At 46.6% G+C, this 16,717-nt stretch overlaps 2 protein-coding genes across 7 annotated transcripts in view; one reads left to right on the forward strand and one right to left on the reverse strand.

The window, feature by feature from the left end:
• Positions 1-6,253, forward strand: part of FMNL3 (formin like 3) — a 112,139-nt gene extending 105,886 nt beyond the window's left edge. For all 3 annotated transcript variants that reach the window (XM_048492234.1, XM_048492232.1, XM_048492233.1), the window contains 2 exons: positions 1,858-1,982; positions 6,036-6,253. In XM_048492234.1, coding sequence (XP_048348191.1) covers positions 1,858-1,943 — 86 coding nt within the window. In that variant the 3' untranslated portion in view covers positions 1,944-1,982; positions 6,036-6,253. The remainder of the gene's footprint in view (positions 1-1,857; positions 1,983-6,035) is intronic.
• A 7,456-nt stretch (positions 6,254-13,709) lies between these two features.
• The window catches only part of PRPF40B (pre-mRNA processing factor 40 homolog B), a 39,472-nt gene continuing 36,464 nt past the window's right edge, over positions 13,710-16,717 (reverse strand). For 3 of the 4 annotated variants that reach the window (XM_048490237.1, XM_048490238.1, XM_048490239.1), the window contains 2 exons: positions 14,731-14,855; positions 13,710-14,585 (listed from right to left, as the gene is read on the reverse strand). In XM_048490237.1, coding sequence (XP_048346194.1) covers positions 14,537-14,585; positions 14,731-14,855 — 174 coding nt within the window. In that variant the 3' untranslated portion in view covers positions 13,710-14,536. Of the gene's footprint in view, positions 14,586-14,730; positions 14,861-16,717 lie in introns of all 4 variants that reach the window. The other variant, XR_007243973.1, reaches the window with a different exon arrangement.

Here is a 16,717-nt window from a genome sequence, read left to right on the forward strand (position 1 = left end):
TTCCCTGCCCCTGACACCCCTCCCAACATTGGAGGGCAATGGGGTACTTGTGGTAGCACCTCAAGCATACTTCTGATCACAGGTATAGCGCCAAAGGGGCGGGGGTACGTGTGACGCACCGGGGGGGTTTCCGGGGGCGTTCCGGGGGTGTTCTGGGGGCATTCCAGGGGCGGGGTGGGACAGGACGGGGCGTTCTGAGAGCTTGGAGGGGCATGTGGCATGCGCACGCACCGGGCGCATTTCCCCCTCGCTCCGTCCCTGGTTCTGATCCAGCAATTGTAAAGATACACATGCAAGGCCATGCCACCTCATTCCAGGTGCATTAACCTTCGTTGCCTTCCATCTCCTGATTTTGAGCTGAATCTGATGATATGATGGCAAATCCCTACTGACTGCATTATGGTGGGCACAGGGATAGACCCACCCCTTTGGCTACCCAGAACGCCAGAGTTTCCTCCAAACCCATGTATAGGCATAAAAAGGCTGAAGAGTGAACTGTCCATTCATGTAGGCTCAGGTTACGCTGCTGATTTCCCAGAGTTAAGGCTTATGCCCAGTCTGATCCAGAGGTGACCAAACTGTAGCTCATGAGCCACATGCAGCTCTTCGCCACATAATGTGTGGCTTGCGGCCAGGAAGTCCGGATGGTGAAGGGGGTCTCCCCCTCTCCTGGCTTGTCTCCCACTGATCCTCATCTTTGCCCTGGCCATGTTGCCACATTTTGCTATGGGCATGGAGGACAGAAGGGGTAGCAAGAGCCTGGGCATGGGAATCGGAGGCTGAAGTGCTGGTTTTTTTGCAGAACCTCTGACAGCAATTTATAAAATCAATTCTTCAGCTGTGCGGTGACCTGAGTTGGATCTGGACCGTGGGGGCCATTTCCTACACCATAGAACGGGGTAGGGAACCTGGAAATACCAGGATCATTTCAAGGAACATACAATTTGAGTCAGTATCCTACCAGCATGGCCAATTGGCCATGCTGGTAGGGGCTGATGGGAATTGTAGTTCCTGAACATCTGGAGAGCCGCAGGTTCCCTACCCCTGTCCTGGGGCCATTTCAGGAAACACCATTCGGGGGGTTGGCTTAACTCCCGTTTCCCCCATATGCCAGGATCTGGACTGTGGGGATAATGATTTTCCTGGGGCCATTTCAGGCCAGGAAAACAGCATTCAGGGATAAGACTTAACTCCCCCCTCCCCCCAATGTACCAGGTCTCAATGCAAATTGGGCCCCCATGCAGCAAAAAGTTACATTTTTTTAATTGCTGGGAGGGTGGAATGCAGAGTGTCTGAGCACATCTGGTTTGGTCCTGAGGTTGTGACCCAAAGACCTACTTTACACTCAACCAGTGAGCTTTTGACTTTTGTATTCTTCCCTTCTGGAGGGCCCCTTCCGCACATGCAGAATAATGCACTTTCAATCCACTTTCAATGCACTTTGAAACTGTGCGGAATAGCAAAATCCACTTGTAAACAATTGTGAAAGTGGATTGAAAGTGCATTATTCTGCATGTGCGGAAGGGACCGAGGAAAGGTTCTTTCAACTCACCTGTTATACAACATGGCTGTTTTCTTTGCTCTTTATTGGGGGGCTCACTATAATGGGAGAGCCTCTGTTTACAAGCATCTAATGTTTGGTTCACGTACCGTGAAATCCTAAGCAGAGTTTCACTCTTCTCAATCTGTGAAAGTTAATAAGTTTAGAAGGGTGTAGGTCTGCTTAGGATTGCACTATTATCAATGCAATGGTTGAAGCCTGTGGCATGTTTGGGTGGAATTACATATGTAGCCCAGCCACTGTACTATAGACTATTTGATATGTATTTATCTTTGTCCATCACCTCCTTCTCGCAGTGTTGAAGAGTGTCCCTTTCACTGCTCTCGTACGGCGAAGCGGGGCTCTCGCTTCTTTCCCAAGCAGCCCTCCCTGCACCACATGATGAGCCTAACTGTTAGCTCCACTCTGCCCCCCATCAGAGGTACCCGTGGAACCTTTTTTTCTGCATGCAGCTCCTCTTGCATGGGAGCTCAGGCTCCCCCCTCCCCTCCTGCATGCGTTGCTGCCTCCTTCAGTGAACTCAGGGCTTCTCAACCACATCGCAGACTTCATGCCTTCCAAACAGGCCAAGAGTCAAAAAACTCCTCGAAGCTTTGCATTGTCCAGGGAATCACATGACGCTGAATCGACTCTCTCTTGAACTGCTGGGCTCAGGGCTGCCTGCATGCACAAAGAGACCAGGCCAAGGCAGCTTGTACCTGTCAGCAGCTGTGAACAAGAGGGAATTTAAGCCCTCGCATGAAAAGCTGCATCTTCCGATTCTCCCTTTTCCACTCAACTATGAAAAGGCACAAAAAGCTGTGTGTCCCATGGCGCCTGGTCAGCCGAGCACCCGGCATTTCATGATACACTTCCAAGGTTCTTTTTGCTGATATGAGGGCTGGAAGTTTGGTGGATGTTTTAAGGAAACAGAAGTGGAGTTTGTTTTAAGCGATTGAGCCCTTATTAAAAAAAATGTTTTGGTACCCTTCTCCTCCTTGTTGAGAATCCCCTGCTTGGGCAAAGGAGCAGTCCTGCATGTGTTATTCCTTGCATGTTTGGCATGATGCCATGGACATCCTGTCTTGATTTGCATGCATGCTCTGCAGTCTGTTTATGGGGTTGCTTTATCAAGCTAATGCAGACGTTTAGCTTACTGAAACCTCTCTCTCTCAATCTGAGTGGGATATGAGGGGGTGGTTTGCTGACAGTATGTCCAGTGGGGATGGAAACAGCATCTCCTAATGTGTGCTAAAGAAAGCTGCTTCTACACAGGAAAAAATTCCCCATTGTGCTCCGGGGTCTCTCTGCAAAGGCAGAGGTGTGCGCAGCTGCAATGGAACATTTTCCCTGTGCCCACCATTTTTCCTCCTTACCCTGCCTCCAGAATACTTTTGGTTGGTTTACAAATATCACCATTAATGTTATCCCATAATGATATCCCATAGTGGGGATATCACCACAATGTTACTGAATAAAATCTCATTAGTAAAGCTTCTCTTGCATCTCAGCCTTCAGGTGAGAAATTAGCTTTTTGAATACTTTATTAACGAGCAAAAGCCTACCTGCACAGAGAAGTGCATGTCTAAAAAGACTAGCCTAACCTCTTCTTCTTTGCTTTCTATAAACAGAAAGCATACAGATTTTTTTAACTATCAAGTTATGCTAAATGTTTAAATTTTCCCTTGGTTGAATAAGCAGTACCAGCATGGCCCTGACATTAATCTGGATTCGAATGAAGTATTTTGGCTCTAATGTATTTTTAAAATACCTTTCAGAGCAAGGAAAAATCTGTGTTTTGGAGAAAAGGGAACAGCAAATGGAATGAGAATTAATGTATTGATTTATTCAAAATATAATGAGGTTTAACTAATGGTGAGGAATTGGTTTGTTTGGATTTCAGTGAAGCTTTTGACTGGTGCCCCGTGGTGCTCTTGTTGAGATATTGGTGATACATGAATAGTATATGTTTACTGCTAGGTGGGTTAAGGCCTGGTTGGTGTATGGTACCTGAAGCAGGATAGTTTATGGTTCTCCATCAATCTGGAGGGGTGGTTACAAGTGGGGGTTTCAGGGTTCTCTTTTGGACCTGGTGCCATTTCACATATTTATAAATGACTCAGATGAGTGAGTTCAGAATGTGCTCATGACATCTGCAGATGATACTAACCTGGGTGGGGCAGAAAATACCTTGGACCAGGGGCGTAACGAGGCAGTCCTGAGCAAACTGTAGCCCTGGGCAAAACCTGAGTTGGATGCCCCCCCCCAATGGGCGGCCACTCCACCATGACCAAAAAATTTTTTGCACCAGGACATTGGTGCCTACAGGGGGTGAAGTTTTTAGACATATCAGCACCAAAATTTCAGCATATCATCAGGAGACTGTCCTTATGGTACTCCCCAAGTTTGGTGAGGTTTGGTTCAAGGAGTCCAAAGTTATGGACTCCCAAAGGGGGTGCCCCTATCTCCCATTGTTTCCAATGGGAGCTAATAGGAGATGGGGGCTACAGTTTTGAGGGTCCATAACTTTGGCCCCCCTGGACCAAACTGCACCAAACCTGGGGGGTATAATCAAGGCAGTCTCCTGATGAGACCCTGAAAGTTTGAGACTGTGCCTTCAAAAATGTCCCCCCTCCAGCCTGCAACCCCCATGGACAGCAATACAGAAAACTTAATGCAGAACAAAGATTCTTGGGCAAAAATCTGGGATGTTCCTGCAGGGGGCGCATTTTTGGATGTATCAACACCAAAATTTCAGGGTGTCACCTGGAAACTGTCCTTATGGTACCTCCAAAGTTTGGTGCAGTTTGGTTTAGGGGGTCCAAAGTTATGGACCCTAAAAAGGGGTACCCCATCCCACATTCTTTGCTAAGGAGATGGGGGCTACCCTTTTGAGGGTCCATAACTTTGGACCCCCTGAACCAAACTGCACCAAACCTTGGGGGTGCCATCATGACAGTCTCCAGATGATACCCTGAAATTTTGGTGCTGCTACGTCCAAGAATACCCTCCCTGCAAGAACATCCTGAAATTTGCCCAAGAATCTTTGTTCTGCATTGAGTTTTCTGCATTGCTGTCAATGGGGGTTGCAGGCTGGGGGGGGGACATTTTTGAAGGCACAGTCTCAAACTTTCAGGGTCTCATCAGGAGAATGCCCTAATGATAACCCCCAAGTTTGGTGCAGTTTGGTTCGGGGGGGGGGCCAAAGTTATGGACCCTCAAAACTGTAGCCCCCATCTCCTATTAGCTTCCATTGGAAACAATGGGAGATAGGGGCACCCCTTTTGGGAGTCCATAACTTTTGACTCCCTGAACCAAACCTCGCCAAACTTGGGGGGTAGCATAAGGACAGTCTCCTGATGATACGCTGAAATTTTGGTGCCGCTAGCCTAAAAACTGCGCCCCCTGCAGGCCAACAATGGAAAAGCACTAAAAATACCCAAAAACGAACCCAGCATTTTGATGCCCCCCACAAGGTGATGCCCTGGGCAGCTGCCCACCTTGCCCAATGGGCATTACGCCAGTGCCTTGGATGATAGAAATAGGATGCTGCTGGATTAGGATAGGATGGAGGAATGGGCCCAGGCAAATAAAGTGAATAGGGACAAGTGTGAAGCATTGCACTTGGGTAGTAAAAATCATTTATATAAATATCAGATGGTAGTACTGAGTAGTGCTGCCTGTGAAAAGGATTTGGAGGGTCTAGTGGACTATAAGCATAATATGAATCAGCAGTGGGATGCAGCAGTAAAAAGGGCTAATGAGATTTTAGGCTGCATTAGCAAAAGTGTAGCATTAAGAGCCCCTTGGGGATTGGGCGGTCTATAAATTTAAATAATAAATAAATAAATAAGGTCATGTGAGGTGCAGGTGCCACTGTTCACTTTTTTGGATGGGGCTCGGCCTTTGAAAGCTGGCCTGCACAGAGGCTGGGGAGCAGGGCTCAGGGGCGGGGGCACCCACCGCTGAGCTCCACCCCTGGACAGCATGGAGGCCTGGGGGTGGGGCTCGGGGGTGGCAGGCAGCCGAGGTGGGTGCCACGGCCGAGACCCCCCCGCCTCCCTGCAACCGGCACCTAAACTAGCCTGCAGTGGGGTGGGGCTTGGTGGCTTGCGGCTGGGGCACATGCCATTTGGTTATGTGGGGGGGGGGGGGCGGCACTTGGCGCTTCCCCACATGACCAAAAGGTGTGCACCCGGGGATGTGACCCCAAGTCCCTATAGGCCATACGCCTCTGGTACTATGAAAGAAATGTGTTATGTAGTCCTTCAGTAATACAAGCAGAGAGCAGTAGAAAAAGAGGTAATATATGTGGCTTAAATTTTCCCCATAGGCTCCTGCCACCTGCTTGCTTCCAACGTGAAACGGCAGGGAGTTCCATGAAGTGAGCAGTCTTGCAGAACCTCTGGTGTTGTCAACTACAAATTGCTTCCAGATTGAGTCTTGGTGATTCTTTGCTTCCAGTACTTACTGGCTGTTTCTTTCTCTCATACAGTCCTGCATGCCCTGCCTTACCAACAGGCTGATGCTGCATTCCAGTGGTCCAAATATAGTTCTTTTTTGCCAAAGAAATATCTTCCTTCCTTGCAAAGATTTTCAACTGAAGAATCAAAGGGACCTTCAGGAAGTGCCTTACTGCAACAGTATTATTGTTAATCTCGTATTATTTAAGATGTATTTTTTAATCTGTACATATATGACCTCTCCCATCTGCCCTTGCTCCTGTTCTTCCTTGCTGAGTGAACTCTGAAAGACAAGACTGTTTTGGTTTCTGAAGAAGTGATTTTGACCAGCAGGCATCTGACGTCCTGTTTGGGAGCCTCAGTCCTTTGGGCACCCAGACCAGAATTGCACTTTTAACCTTTTGGCAGCTCGCCCTTGTCAGAGCGAGATGAGGACCATCGTCATGTTAGGGTCTGACACATTACAGCAGGGAAAAGAAGCATTATTCTAGCTGTAGATCTTGGGTATGAAGATAGTTGCGTGGAGTCATGGTATTTGCAAAGAGCCATATTCAGCAATACTGCGCCCTTTATAGGGCAGGGTGGGAGTCGGCATTGAGAGGTTTAGAAGTTCAGCCTTACAGCTCTTCAAGAACTCTCATTCATAAAGGAAAACATTCTGACCAAAGTCTCACGTCTCAGCTGAAAAAGTGATCCTGTTGTTGGCCTGGCAGTGGAACAGTGATGACAAACCAACCATTGAGGTCCCAAGAAAGATTCTGGGTAGGTTGCAGGCTGCTTCTGACATTGTCTTTTTTTTAATTTTGTGAAGGACCAAATTCTGCTTCATGTGTGGTGTTTATTTACAGATCTCTTCTCAGTTTGTTGGACCAAAGGGCATAACCCACTCTGGGCCAAATCCAGTGTGCCAACTAAAGCCTCCTAAAACCTTTAGCAAAATATATTGATGACTACCTTCTGCATAACTGTTGGCCTCATCAGGGGTAGTTCAGGCCATTTTTGTATTTGAAGTACTTGAACTACGCTTTCCACTAATTAAGAAAAGGCAGAGCCCACTGGGAGATTCTCCTGTACAACGTCAGATGAAGGACTTCCCAGTGAGTTTTGCCTCATGGGTGAAACCTGTCTTGTCTTCCACTTGTCTGCCTTTATGGGGGTCGCTAAAATCCTCAGGCACTCTTAACATCTTTCATGGTAGGACCACCATTGGGCATTGTACCCCTTGAGACTACCCACCTTGAGGCCAGGCTGGAAGGTTTGGCTGTGATGCTTCTTGAGACAATCAGAGGATTTGCCTGATCCTCATTACCTGCGTGGTTTTATTTTGTTGACCAAAGATTTTAGCCCACAAGAGCTGCAATAACAGTAAGATAAAGCCATTTGACAACAAAAGTAGAATTGCTTCTCAGTTGTTTTTAAACTCAGGGAAGCAACCTGCCTTCCTGAGGGTTTCAGGCACTTTGTAGAAGCAAGAACCAATTAATGTTATGTTATACATAGATGTTAGTATACAGAATGGGTCGACAACATAGCTCCAACTTAGTTATTTCTTCCTTCCAGTGCCAGTCCAGGAAATCCCACTATTAGTGATCTATAACCACGCACAAGAATATTGGTGCAGCAAAATGCTGCTGTATAACTTTGACCCTCTTAAGCCTGTGGAGAGATTAAGTTATGAGGGGCAAGTGATGAGATCAAAGCAGTCAGCTCAACCACTTGATTAGGAAGGACTCAGTCCTACTGATGAGATATACCTGTGAAAAGCAGCAGTGCTTGGGAGCTACAAAGAGCTATCAGAAGCATCTGCTTTAACTTTAAAGCATGCCAGACTCACTGACTTCTGTACTGCTAAGTCAGTGAGAACTGGGAAAATGTGCTTAAGGCCTGCCACTGTCATTAGGTTTGCCTCTGTGGTTTTCAGTCCTGTCAAAATGCCACCTGGAACCTGTACTTTCAAAGAGAGCCAGCATGGTGTAGTGGTTAGGAGCAGGTGAATTATAATCTGGATAACCAGGTTTGATTCCCACTCCTCCACCTGAGTGGCAGATGCTTATCTGGTGAACCAGATGTGTTTCCGCACTCCTACATTCCTGCTGGGTGACCTTGGGCTAGTCACAGGTCTCTCAGAACTCTCCCAGCCCCACCTACCTCACAGGGTGTCTGTTGTGGGGAGAGGAAGGGAAAGGAGCTTGGAAGCCACCTTGAGTCTCCCTGCAGGAGAGAAAGGTAGGGTATAAATCCAAACTTCTTCTTTTTAAAGAGGAGTCGTAGGGTCTAGGGTGCTTAGGCCCTCGAACCTAAGACTTAGTGAACTTCAGTGGAAGATCACACACCTTGCATCAGCTGGCAGCTTCTGCAATGAGAAAGCTTTCAGGCAGCTTCATAATTCTGTGCATGGTTACTCAGAAGTAAGGCCCACTGAGTTTAATGGTGCTTTCTCCCAAGAAAGTGCATAGAATTAGAGCCTTAGAACAGGATTCTGCCACTCATCTGTGGTTTGAAACATTGAACTAAAAGAACTGTTGAAGCTTTTTGCCAATAGAATTGCCAAATCTTAGACTTTTTATTTGTATTTTTGTCATTGTATGCTGGATATGCCGTTTATTTCTGACCTGTGAATATGCACATTTGTCTCAAATTTATGTAAACTAATTTTTAAATTTAAAAAAACATATTCAATGTAACTCTCCCATCAGATTTTTAAGGGGGAATCAGGATTTTCAGGACACAAATATTCACAGAAACTTTATCTCCAAATCTAAGGAATAACTGCACTCTAACATGACACTATGATTTTTAAGCTGCAATTACTACATTCACCCCCTTCAAAAATCTTACCATCGGGCCCAGTTGAGGCTGTAGAGGCTTATGAATTGCTTGCAGATATCCTTTCCAGACTTCCCTCTCCACCAGTTTCAGTTATTAAAATGGGATCACTGAGTTGGCAACAGATCCACTGATAGTAGAACAAAGTAATCCTGGTCTAGGGTGCTTAGGTCCTCAAAAACAGGTCAGAAAACAGGGCATGCCTCTACACCGTTCATGCATATTCCTGATGATGCTCTCTTTCCATTAGTGTTTCTGCTTAGAACAAGGAGTAAGTATGGGCAGCACCAATTGGCTGAGGAAACATCTGTCCAGCCGCATCAGCAGTCCTTTGTCAACAGCAACCAGCAAAATACTTTCTGAAGGTTCTGTGTGGAAATTCTGTTTAATCATAATTTAACAGCATTCGGTTACCCTTTCCGTCCTTCTAAATTATCAAAGAACCATCTTGTACCCAGGCAGGAAAAATGGATCAGTCTAAGGCCACAAATGTGTATCAGCAGGTGGGCAAGTGACTTCTATGGACTACTAGTGATTTCTCTTAATAACGCTAAGAGCTGCTCTTCCCACAGGTGATGGTCTCTAAGTGTCAGGCCAATACTAGCTGTTGCAAGATTTTGTGGGGGGGGGGGGGGGGGGGTCTGGTATTTTGGAGGCACTTCTTCCATTTATATGACCTTGGGCAAATCACACTACCATTGCTTGTGTCAATGGTACAAATAACCTGGAGGAGCTAGGAGGCGGCAGAACTTCATGCCCCTTGGTATCTACCTGAGTAGCTGCATGTTGCCAATTACAGGTTGAAAAATATGTGGAGATTTGAGGAGGGTGGCACTTGGGGAGAGCAGGATTTGGAAGGGACCGCAGCGGGGTATAATGCCATTCAGCCCACCCTCCCAAAAAACCAACTTTTCCCAGGGGAACTGATCTTAGTTGTCTGGAGATCAATTGTAATAACAGGAGATCTCCAGCTGCCACCTGGACATGCGAAAGCCTGAGTAGGAAGATGCATGGTGGGAATGAGATCTCATAACTCAGCAGGTAAATTGGATTACAGACTCAAGACAGCGGGCTAGTGGGAGAATGAGAGCATTCGTGCATAGCTTTAGCTGAGGTACAAAATCCCTGCTTTTCAGACAGTTAGGCACAGATCAGTTTGATTCAAAGACCTTGAGTTCCAACTTCGTCAGATCCCTTTTGTGCAGTTGAATCTGGCCACTTGGTTGCTAAATTGGACCAACCGTACACCCCCTGAGATTTGCCAGCTATCATCAGCTGTACGTGGTTTGCAAGCAGCAACCACAAGGAAGAAGGCCACTTTGTCCAACAGCCTGAGACACCAGCTGCCTCCCATTTCCTTCTACTCCTGGCCTCCCTCTGTGGGCATCCTGCTGAAGGAGAAAGTACAAGAAGAAGGTCCCTTCCAGTGAGCATCAACTGGAACAATCTGCGCCCCCCCCCCCGTAAACATCTGGCAGCCCTGGTTACCATTGAAGGCAAGAGAGGAGCTGCAGCCAGGGAGGGAAAACAGTTGCCTCATAATGTACAATCGATCAGGGAGGGAAGGTGGAAGTCGATGAGAAGCTAAAATTCAAATTAGGGAATAGGAAATGAAAGCAGTTAAAAGTGCAGAAGGGGATTACTGAAACCATGCAAGGGGAACTGTGGTAGTGTTTAGTAAATATCTGATAGCCCCAAAAGCTGAAAATATAAAATACGAATAGATCCACTGTTACAGCAAGTAAGGAATGTGGTCCAGAGGAGGAAAATGGTAGAATTTGGCATTTCCAAAGCGATGCACTGGGAAGGATTGCTGTGCAAGTGATACAGCCAAGGTCATGCTGGGCCCCTGAGCAAAACTGTTTCAATATGTTGTGTTTTGTTTTAGCAAAGATGTCCTTGCACACCCCAGAAGCTCCTGCAATCAGTTACTACTGGCACAGTGCATAGCCCTTGAAGCAGTGGCTGCCCCTAGCAAAAGCCCCGAGTCTGAAGAATGAATCACTTCTGGGGTTTCCCAGATGTATCAGTTTCTCTGTTAAGATGCCACTTATCAAGGGCAGAGTAACCAGTGGTCGTTAGTGATGATCATTAAACGGAACCTCCCTGTTCTGAAACAATATGTACCTCTATATCAGAGCCCAACATCAGAGCAAACTCCATGGTCTACTTGTGAATGTGAAAAAGTATTTGGCTGGGTGCTGCCAGAAAAAGAACGCTGGATTTGGTGGCTTGCAAGGCTGCTCCTAAGAGCAATCGGTGGGCGTTCATGTGCAAAACAGCCCTCTTCTGTGAACAGCAGTATCACTTTCAATGCAAAAAACTTGCAAAACTCATACAGCAGATCTTACAGACTTGGAATTTTTCTCACAGGGTTCATGTTGCTTTTTCTGATGCAGGGATCCAGAGTGGGGTCTTCCTGTTCAGGACAGCCAAGGCACAAACAGCCTGCCGTCAGTCACACAACATTCATCTTTTTTCTAGCAGGGAGCTCTTTTCTAGCAGGGACCTTAGAGATAGCTTGATTGACCTCTAACTGTTGGCTGAAAAGACAAATGTGTGTGTGTGTAGATGGACTGCAGCCACTTTGATTTCTGAAGCAAACACTATTTTGTTAAATAAGCAAAAGGGACCAAGCTGCCCCCTTCCAAAAAAGGCCTTTGCCACAACCTACAATAAGGCAGGAAAGGTCTTCCTGATGTTGCTTGCAGAGTTTACAGTGTATCCATTGCATTGTAGTTCTTGTCTGTAGCTAGATGTAACTTTTTGTACATGTGAAATATTATTGATTATATTGTAAGCCATTGCCTCCCTCCACCTTGTACTGTACAGAATTTCTAATTATGGGAGAGAAAAAGAAACCAACACCCAAAAAGGTGTGTATTGAGAATCTGTTTTTCTTTTCCTAGTGGCGGGGGGTGGGGGGGAGGGGAAGGGAAGGGAAACACACACTACCTGTGAGCAATTACTTTGACACCACCTCAGCTGAGCTTTTGGACCATGGCCCAAAGGGTACTCCAAGAGAGCACAAGTTAAGGAACTACTGAACATCACAGCTTTTGAACAAGACAGCCCAGAGACAGATTGGGCTAGCCATTTGTCACCCATCCTCAGAGCTGCAGCTGGGCCATACTGCACTAACAGTACGCACAGTATGTGTTTTCTGCCCCTGCCTCCCGCACTTACCTTATTGAAACAGTGCAGGCTGGAGAAGCGGCCTGTTCCCTTCAGGCTGAAAACAGCCTGATGGGAACTACACTTCCCTTGAGGCCTTGGGGCTCACAAGGTCTCCTGGGAAGTGTAGTTCCCACCATGCCGTTTTCAGCCTGAAGGGAACAGGCCACTTCTCCAGCCTGCACTGTTTCAATAAAGTAAGTGGGGGGGGGGGGGGAGGGCTGGGGCGATTTTCCAGGCGCACCCCCACTGCAACGCGCACCCCCACTCCCTGGTAGCTATGCCACTGCCCATCCTGCTACTGAACCCATCTGTGCTGCTGAGAGTTTAGCAGGTGCTATAAAGTACAGATGGTTTAAAGTAAATGGACAGAACTACAATTTAAGCCCAGGGCTGGAGCTGCTGTATATACTTCTGGTTGTTCACACTTGTTTTGGTACTACGTACACACATATTGGGAAGGCTTGGCTGTTGCCATCTAAACATGCCTGCCCCACAAGCAGTTTCAACTCTTGTGCAGAATGTGGAGTGTGAGCCACCCTAGACACAAGGAGCTGCAATCCCCTCTCTGCCCCCCAGCTGAAGTGTTCCTGACTCTGGCTGCTGGTGGTATCCCTCAGCTGTCTATTCAATCACTTCTCTATTCCTGCCAAGAAATGGTCAGAATTGCTCGAGCAGGAAATGATTTTAAAAAGGAATAAGCTGGTCCTACATAAGATGAGACTGCTTGAGACAAGATCTCAGTGGAGAAAACTGACATGGATCTTGTCATGGCTGTTCTTACAAGCCCCTTTCGAAGCCAAGATTCTGCGCATTCTACCTGACGGAGGGTTAGACGAACACCAGCTTTCTTTTATGCATTAGGCAAGCCTTAGGCATTATGCATTAGGCAAGCATTCACCCATACTACTGCTGCTGCAGGGCATGCAAATGGGAATCACTCCCTGGGTTGAATAACCTCACCTGCAATACTATACTATCAACCACACCTTTGCATAGCAAGTTCCACCCAAACACTTACTGATTGGTTCCCCACCTGGGGACATGACAATTTATACCCCACTAAAACATTTCCTTCTCACTGGACACAGTGTGTAACAGACTTCCCTCTGCGATACACCTCTGAAGATGCCAGCCACAGATGCAGGCGAAACATCAGGAACAAGATCCACCAGACCACAGCCACACAGCCCAGAAAACCCAACACAACCAGTTGGACCCAGTCGTGAAAGCCGGATAATACTGTGAACACACTGTTTTCTTTGTGATTTGAGTCTCTTTAGGTCCATGAGTTTGTTTCCGCATATAACTTATAAACACTGTATAGAAATATGTACACTGCCCTCTGTCCAGAGTCCTCTTCTGCCGTCTGAAGGGATCAGAGGCAACTTTTGGTCTTAATACCAATGGCTACTTGGCCAGCATGGTGTAGTGGTTAAGAGCAGGTGGATTCTAATCTGGAGAACCGGGTTTGATTCCCCACTCCTTCACCTGAGTGGCAGAGTCTTATCTGGTGAACCAGATGTGCTTCCACACTTTCACATTCGTGCTGGGTGACCTTGGGTTAGTCACAGTTCTCTCTGAAATATCTCAGCCCCACCTCCCTCACAAGGTGTCTTTTGTGGGGAGAAAAGGGGAAAGGAACTTGTAAGCCACCTTGAGTCTCCTTACAGGAGAGAAAGGTGGGATATAAATCCAAACTCTTCTTCAAAAATGCTTTTATGCTGTCTGATCAGGATCCAGGATACACTGAAAGCAACCTGAAGATTTTCCTAATAGGCCAAGAAACAGAGCTGAGGGCCAGCATCAAGACAATCTGAAGTCAATACCACATTTAAACTAATCCTTTACAGGAAGTCAGAACACAATACAGATCTGCTCCAGGTTTATAAATATTATTTTAAAAATCCCACTGAATCCCCAACACACAAGGGATATCGCAACCAGCAAGAGGGATCTAATGGCGGGAACAAACAATTGAGATCAGGCCCACACACCCCATCCCTGACCCCGAAACACACTGGACTGCTACTAGCTGGCCCTGGGCCTTCTGATTCTTGATCAAGGTGGTTCCCAGCCGGCGAATGCAGATAAGGGATGTTGTTCAATCCAGTGTCTGTTTTCTAATGGATGCCGGCTCAAGCCAACCCCATCTCATTTCATCTCTAGGCTGGATCCCAGAGCTGCTGGTATACTTTGGGAAAGCCATCAAGGTCCAGGTGGTCTGTCCAAAATCCCCCTCTGTGCTCTCTGCAGACAGAATGAGTTGATCGGGATTGTCCCTCCCAAGAGGCAGGATGACATTCCTGCCTCAGAAGTAAGTAAACAGTTACCACGCAGGGCTGCAGCCCGATTAAGCAGGTTCCAGTCAGGGCAATGCACACACTTGACCTGGATGCTATTCAGGCCAAAGGAAAGCAATTGGGACCAACTGGGTCTCACATGTAATGGGGAAGGGGGAGGAAACCTCACAGAAAAGGCAGCAGCTGTTAGTGATCGCCCAATTGCTGCAAAAGAGTCCGCCGCCGCCGTTCTAGCTCCCCTTCACTGAGCTCCTCGCTCTCTGAGGTATCCCAGCCACTCTGCAAGGAAAAAGCACAGGTGAGCAACATGCAGGCCTTTTCTGGTCCCATTCCCATCACCGTGCTTTGTCCACAGCCCCCTTTGCAGGGCCTCCATCCCTCTCCCGCCATGTCCCAGAGTTTTTGGTTTCCTGGCCAGTCTCACCCGCTCCCTTCTGGCACCCCGGGGAGGGGAGTGGCCTCTTCCCTCAGGCCGTGGAGGGATCTTCTCCCGCTCCCACTCGTCAGGGCGGCTGGGCTCTTTCTTGCGCTCAGCTTCACTTTCTGGGCTGTTCTGTAAAAGAGGCAGCTGGCAACCACAAAGGGGAAAAGGCCTAGGAAGGAGCTACAGGACAGGTAAGGTTCCTGCTTGGCTTGGTGATCATCAGGCTGACAAGGTGAAGAAAATGAGAGGCCTGGAAAGGACTAAGATGTGCGAGTTTGTGTTTGCTGTGCTAGGACAACTAACATTCTGCTGCAACAAAAGCTGAACATACTTCATATGCATTCAATTATTCAAAATGTGCTGCTATTTGCTAAGGTTGTTCCAATTAGTTTGCTTCCCCCACACACGCACGTAGTCTGGTTGCCGCACTTGTGGTCAGCATCTGTGCCAGGGCTTCCACCCCAAAGTTTCCTCTAACAGCACATCTAGCATACCATGCAACTGATACACTATGTGTTGTTAGGTCTTTAGATAGGCCTGACCAGTATGGGAGTCATGACAAAGACAGAAGCAACCATGTTACTTTGGGAACATTTAGGCAGGCCTTCAGTCAAAGGAAGGGGCAAAAAAAATTGTAGAATAAGACACAATCCACACATTTTTTTTGTAATCATAAGGTCTGTTAAAAAGAAAGAGGACTGAGATGCTTAGGATGCCGAGTTCAGCACCTGGTACCAGTTCCTTTTGCTTGAGCAACCACAGAATACACCTTTTGCTGATAATAGAATAATAAAGGCTTGGGTTGTTATTTAATCCCATGTTTTAGCATTATTAATTTTGTAAATATTTTATGTACATTTTCAGGGTGGGTATTAACGGTTCCACTGGCAGGAACTGATGAAAGCTGTGCTGGTCTAAGACTGTATTAATAAAGATTTTAAATGATACTCAGAAACCCAATGAAGATTAAACCACAATCTATAGGCTGCCTCAAGCAGGGAGGACCACAGAGCAAAGAGAACCATGCAAGACTGTGAGTCAAGGAATAGCTTGGCAATGGCTACAAATGGCTAAAACTCATGAGCCAGTGGCTTGTGGTACAGCCAAGTCAAGGTAAATATCCTCAGAGGAGACAGACTAGTATAGGAAAAGTTCCAATGGGTAGCCATGTGAGTTTGTAACAGCAAAATAAAATTGGAGTCTAGAGGCACCTAAGACACAGACAGAATTTATTCCATCATAATTCCACCTTCCATGAATCAGACTACCCTTCATTAAATGCACGAAGTATACATTAGATTAATGCAACAGAAAAGGAGCAGGGGAGAGATGTTACATAGAGAAGCCAGTTTAAAACAAGATCTGATCAAGAGAGTCATGTTTGCTCAAAGTGGGCGAGGCTCATCCCCAATTGTTACTGAGGCCCAAGCTAGACATGACAGCATTCACAGGTCCAACTTGTGAACGCTGCTGCTGTAATAAGTTTCCCTTCTTCTCCCTCCTCTGTATAAGAGAGGAGTGAGGAAGTCTCCTGAATAATTAACTACTTCCTACTGATTTCCTTCTTCAAGACTTCAGTCACACCAATTCCCTTTTTGTATGTTAGGTTATAAAAGGCCACCACCCAGAGATAGACATAAGCTGAACAGAAATCAGGAGTTTATTCTACAGACATTAGTAAAGGGTTTTTTTCTTTCAGTTTCCTTTTTAACAGTCAGAGAAGGCATAACTTAAGTAACTGTATACAGATTTGTTACAGTTGGTGGGGTCTTCTTAGATAAGGTAAGTATATCAACTTTGAAAATCAGTACAGGACAAGAATGTCTGAGACTCTCTGCCTAACCACTTAGGTGTGGAGGGTTTTTTTACCTCATATAATATGTACCTCTGAGAGAACAGTACTAAAGGGCAATGCTGAAATTCTTGGTTCCCTGAGAATAACTTCACCCTGGAAGTATCTCATATCATGGGCTTTCACTAAGGCATT

The sequence above is a fragment of the Sphaerodactylus townsendi genome, linkage group LG03 (assembly GCF_021028975.2).
Source record: "Sphaerodactylus townsendi isolate TG3544 linkage group LG03, MPM_Stown_v2.3, whole genome shotgun sequence".
Taxonomy (NCBI): domain Eukaryota; kingdom Metazoa; phylum Chordata; class Lepidosauria; order Squamata; family Sphaerodactylidae; genus Sphaerodactylus; species Sphaerodactylus townsendi.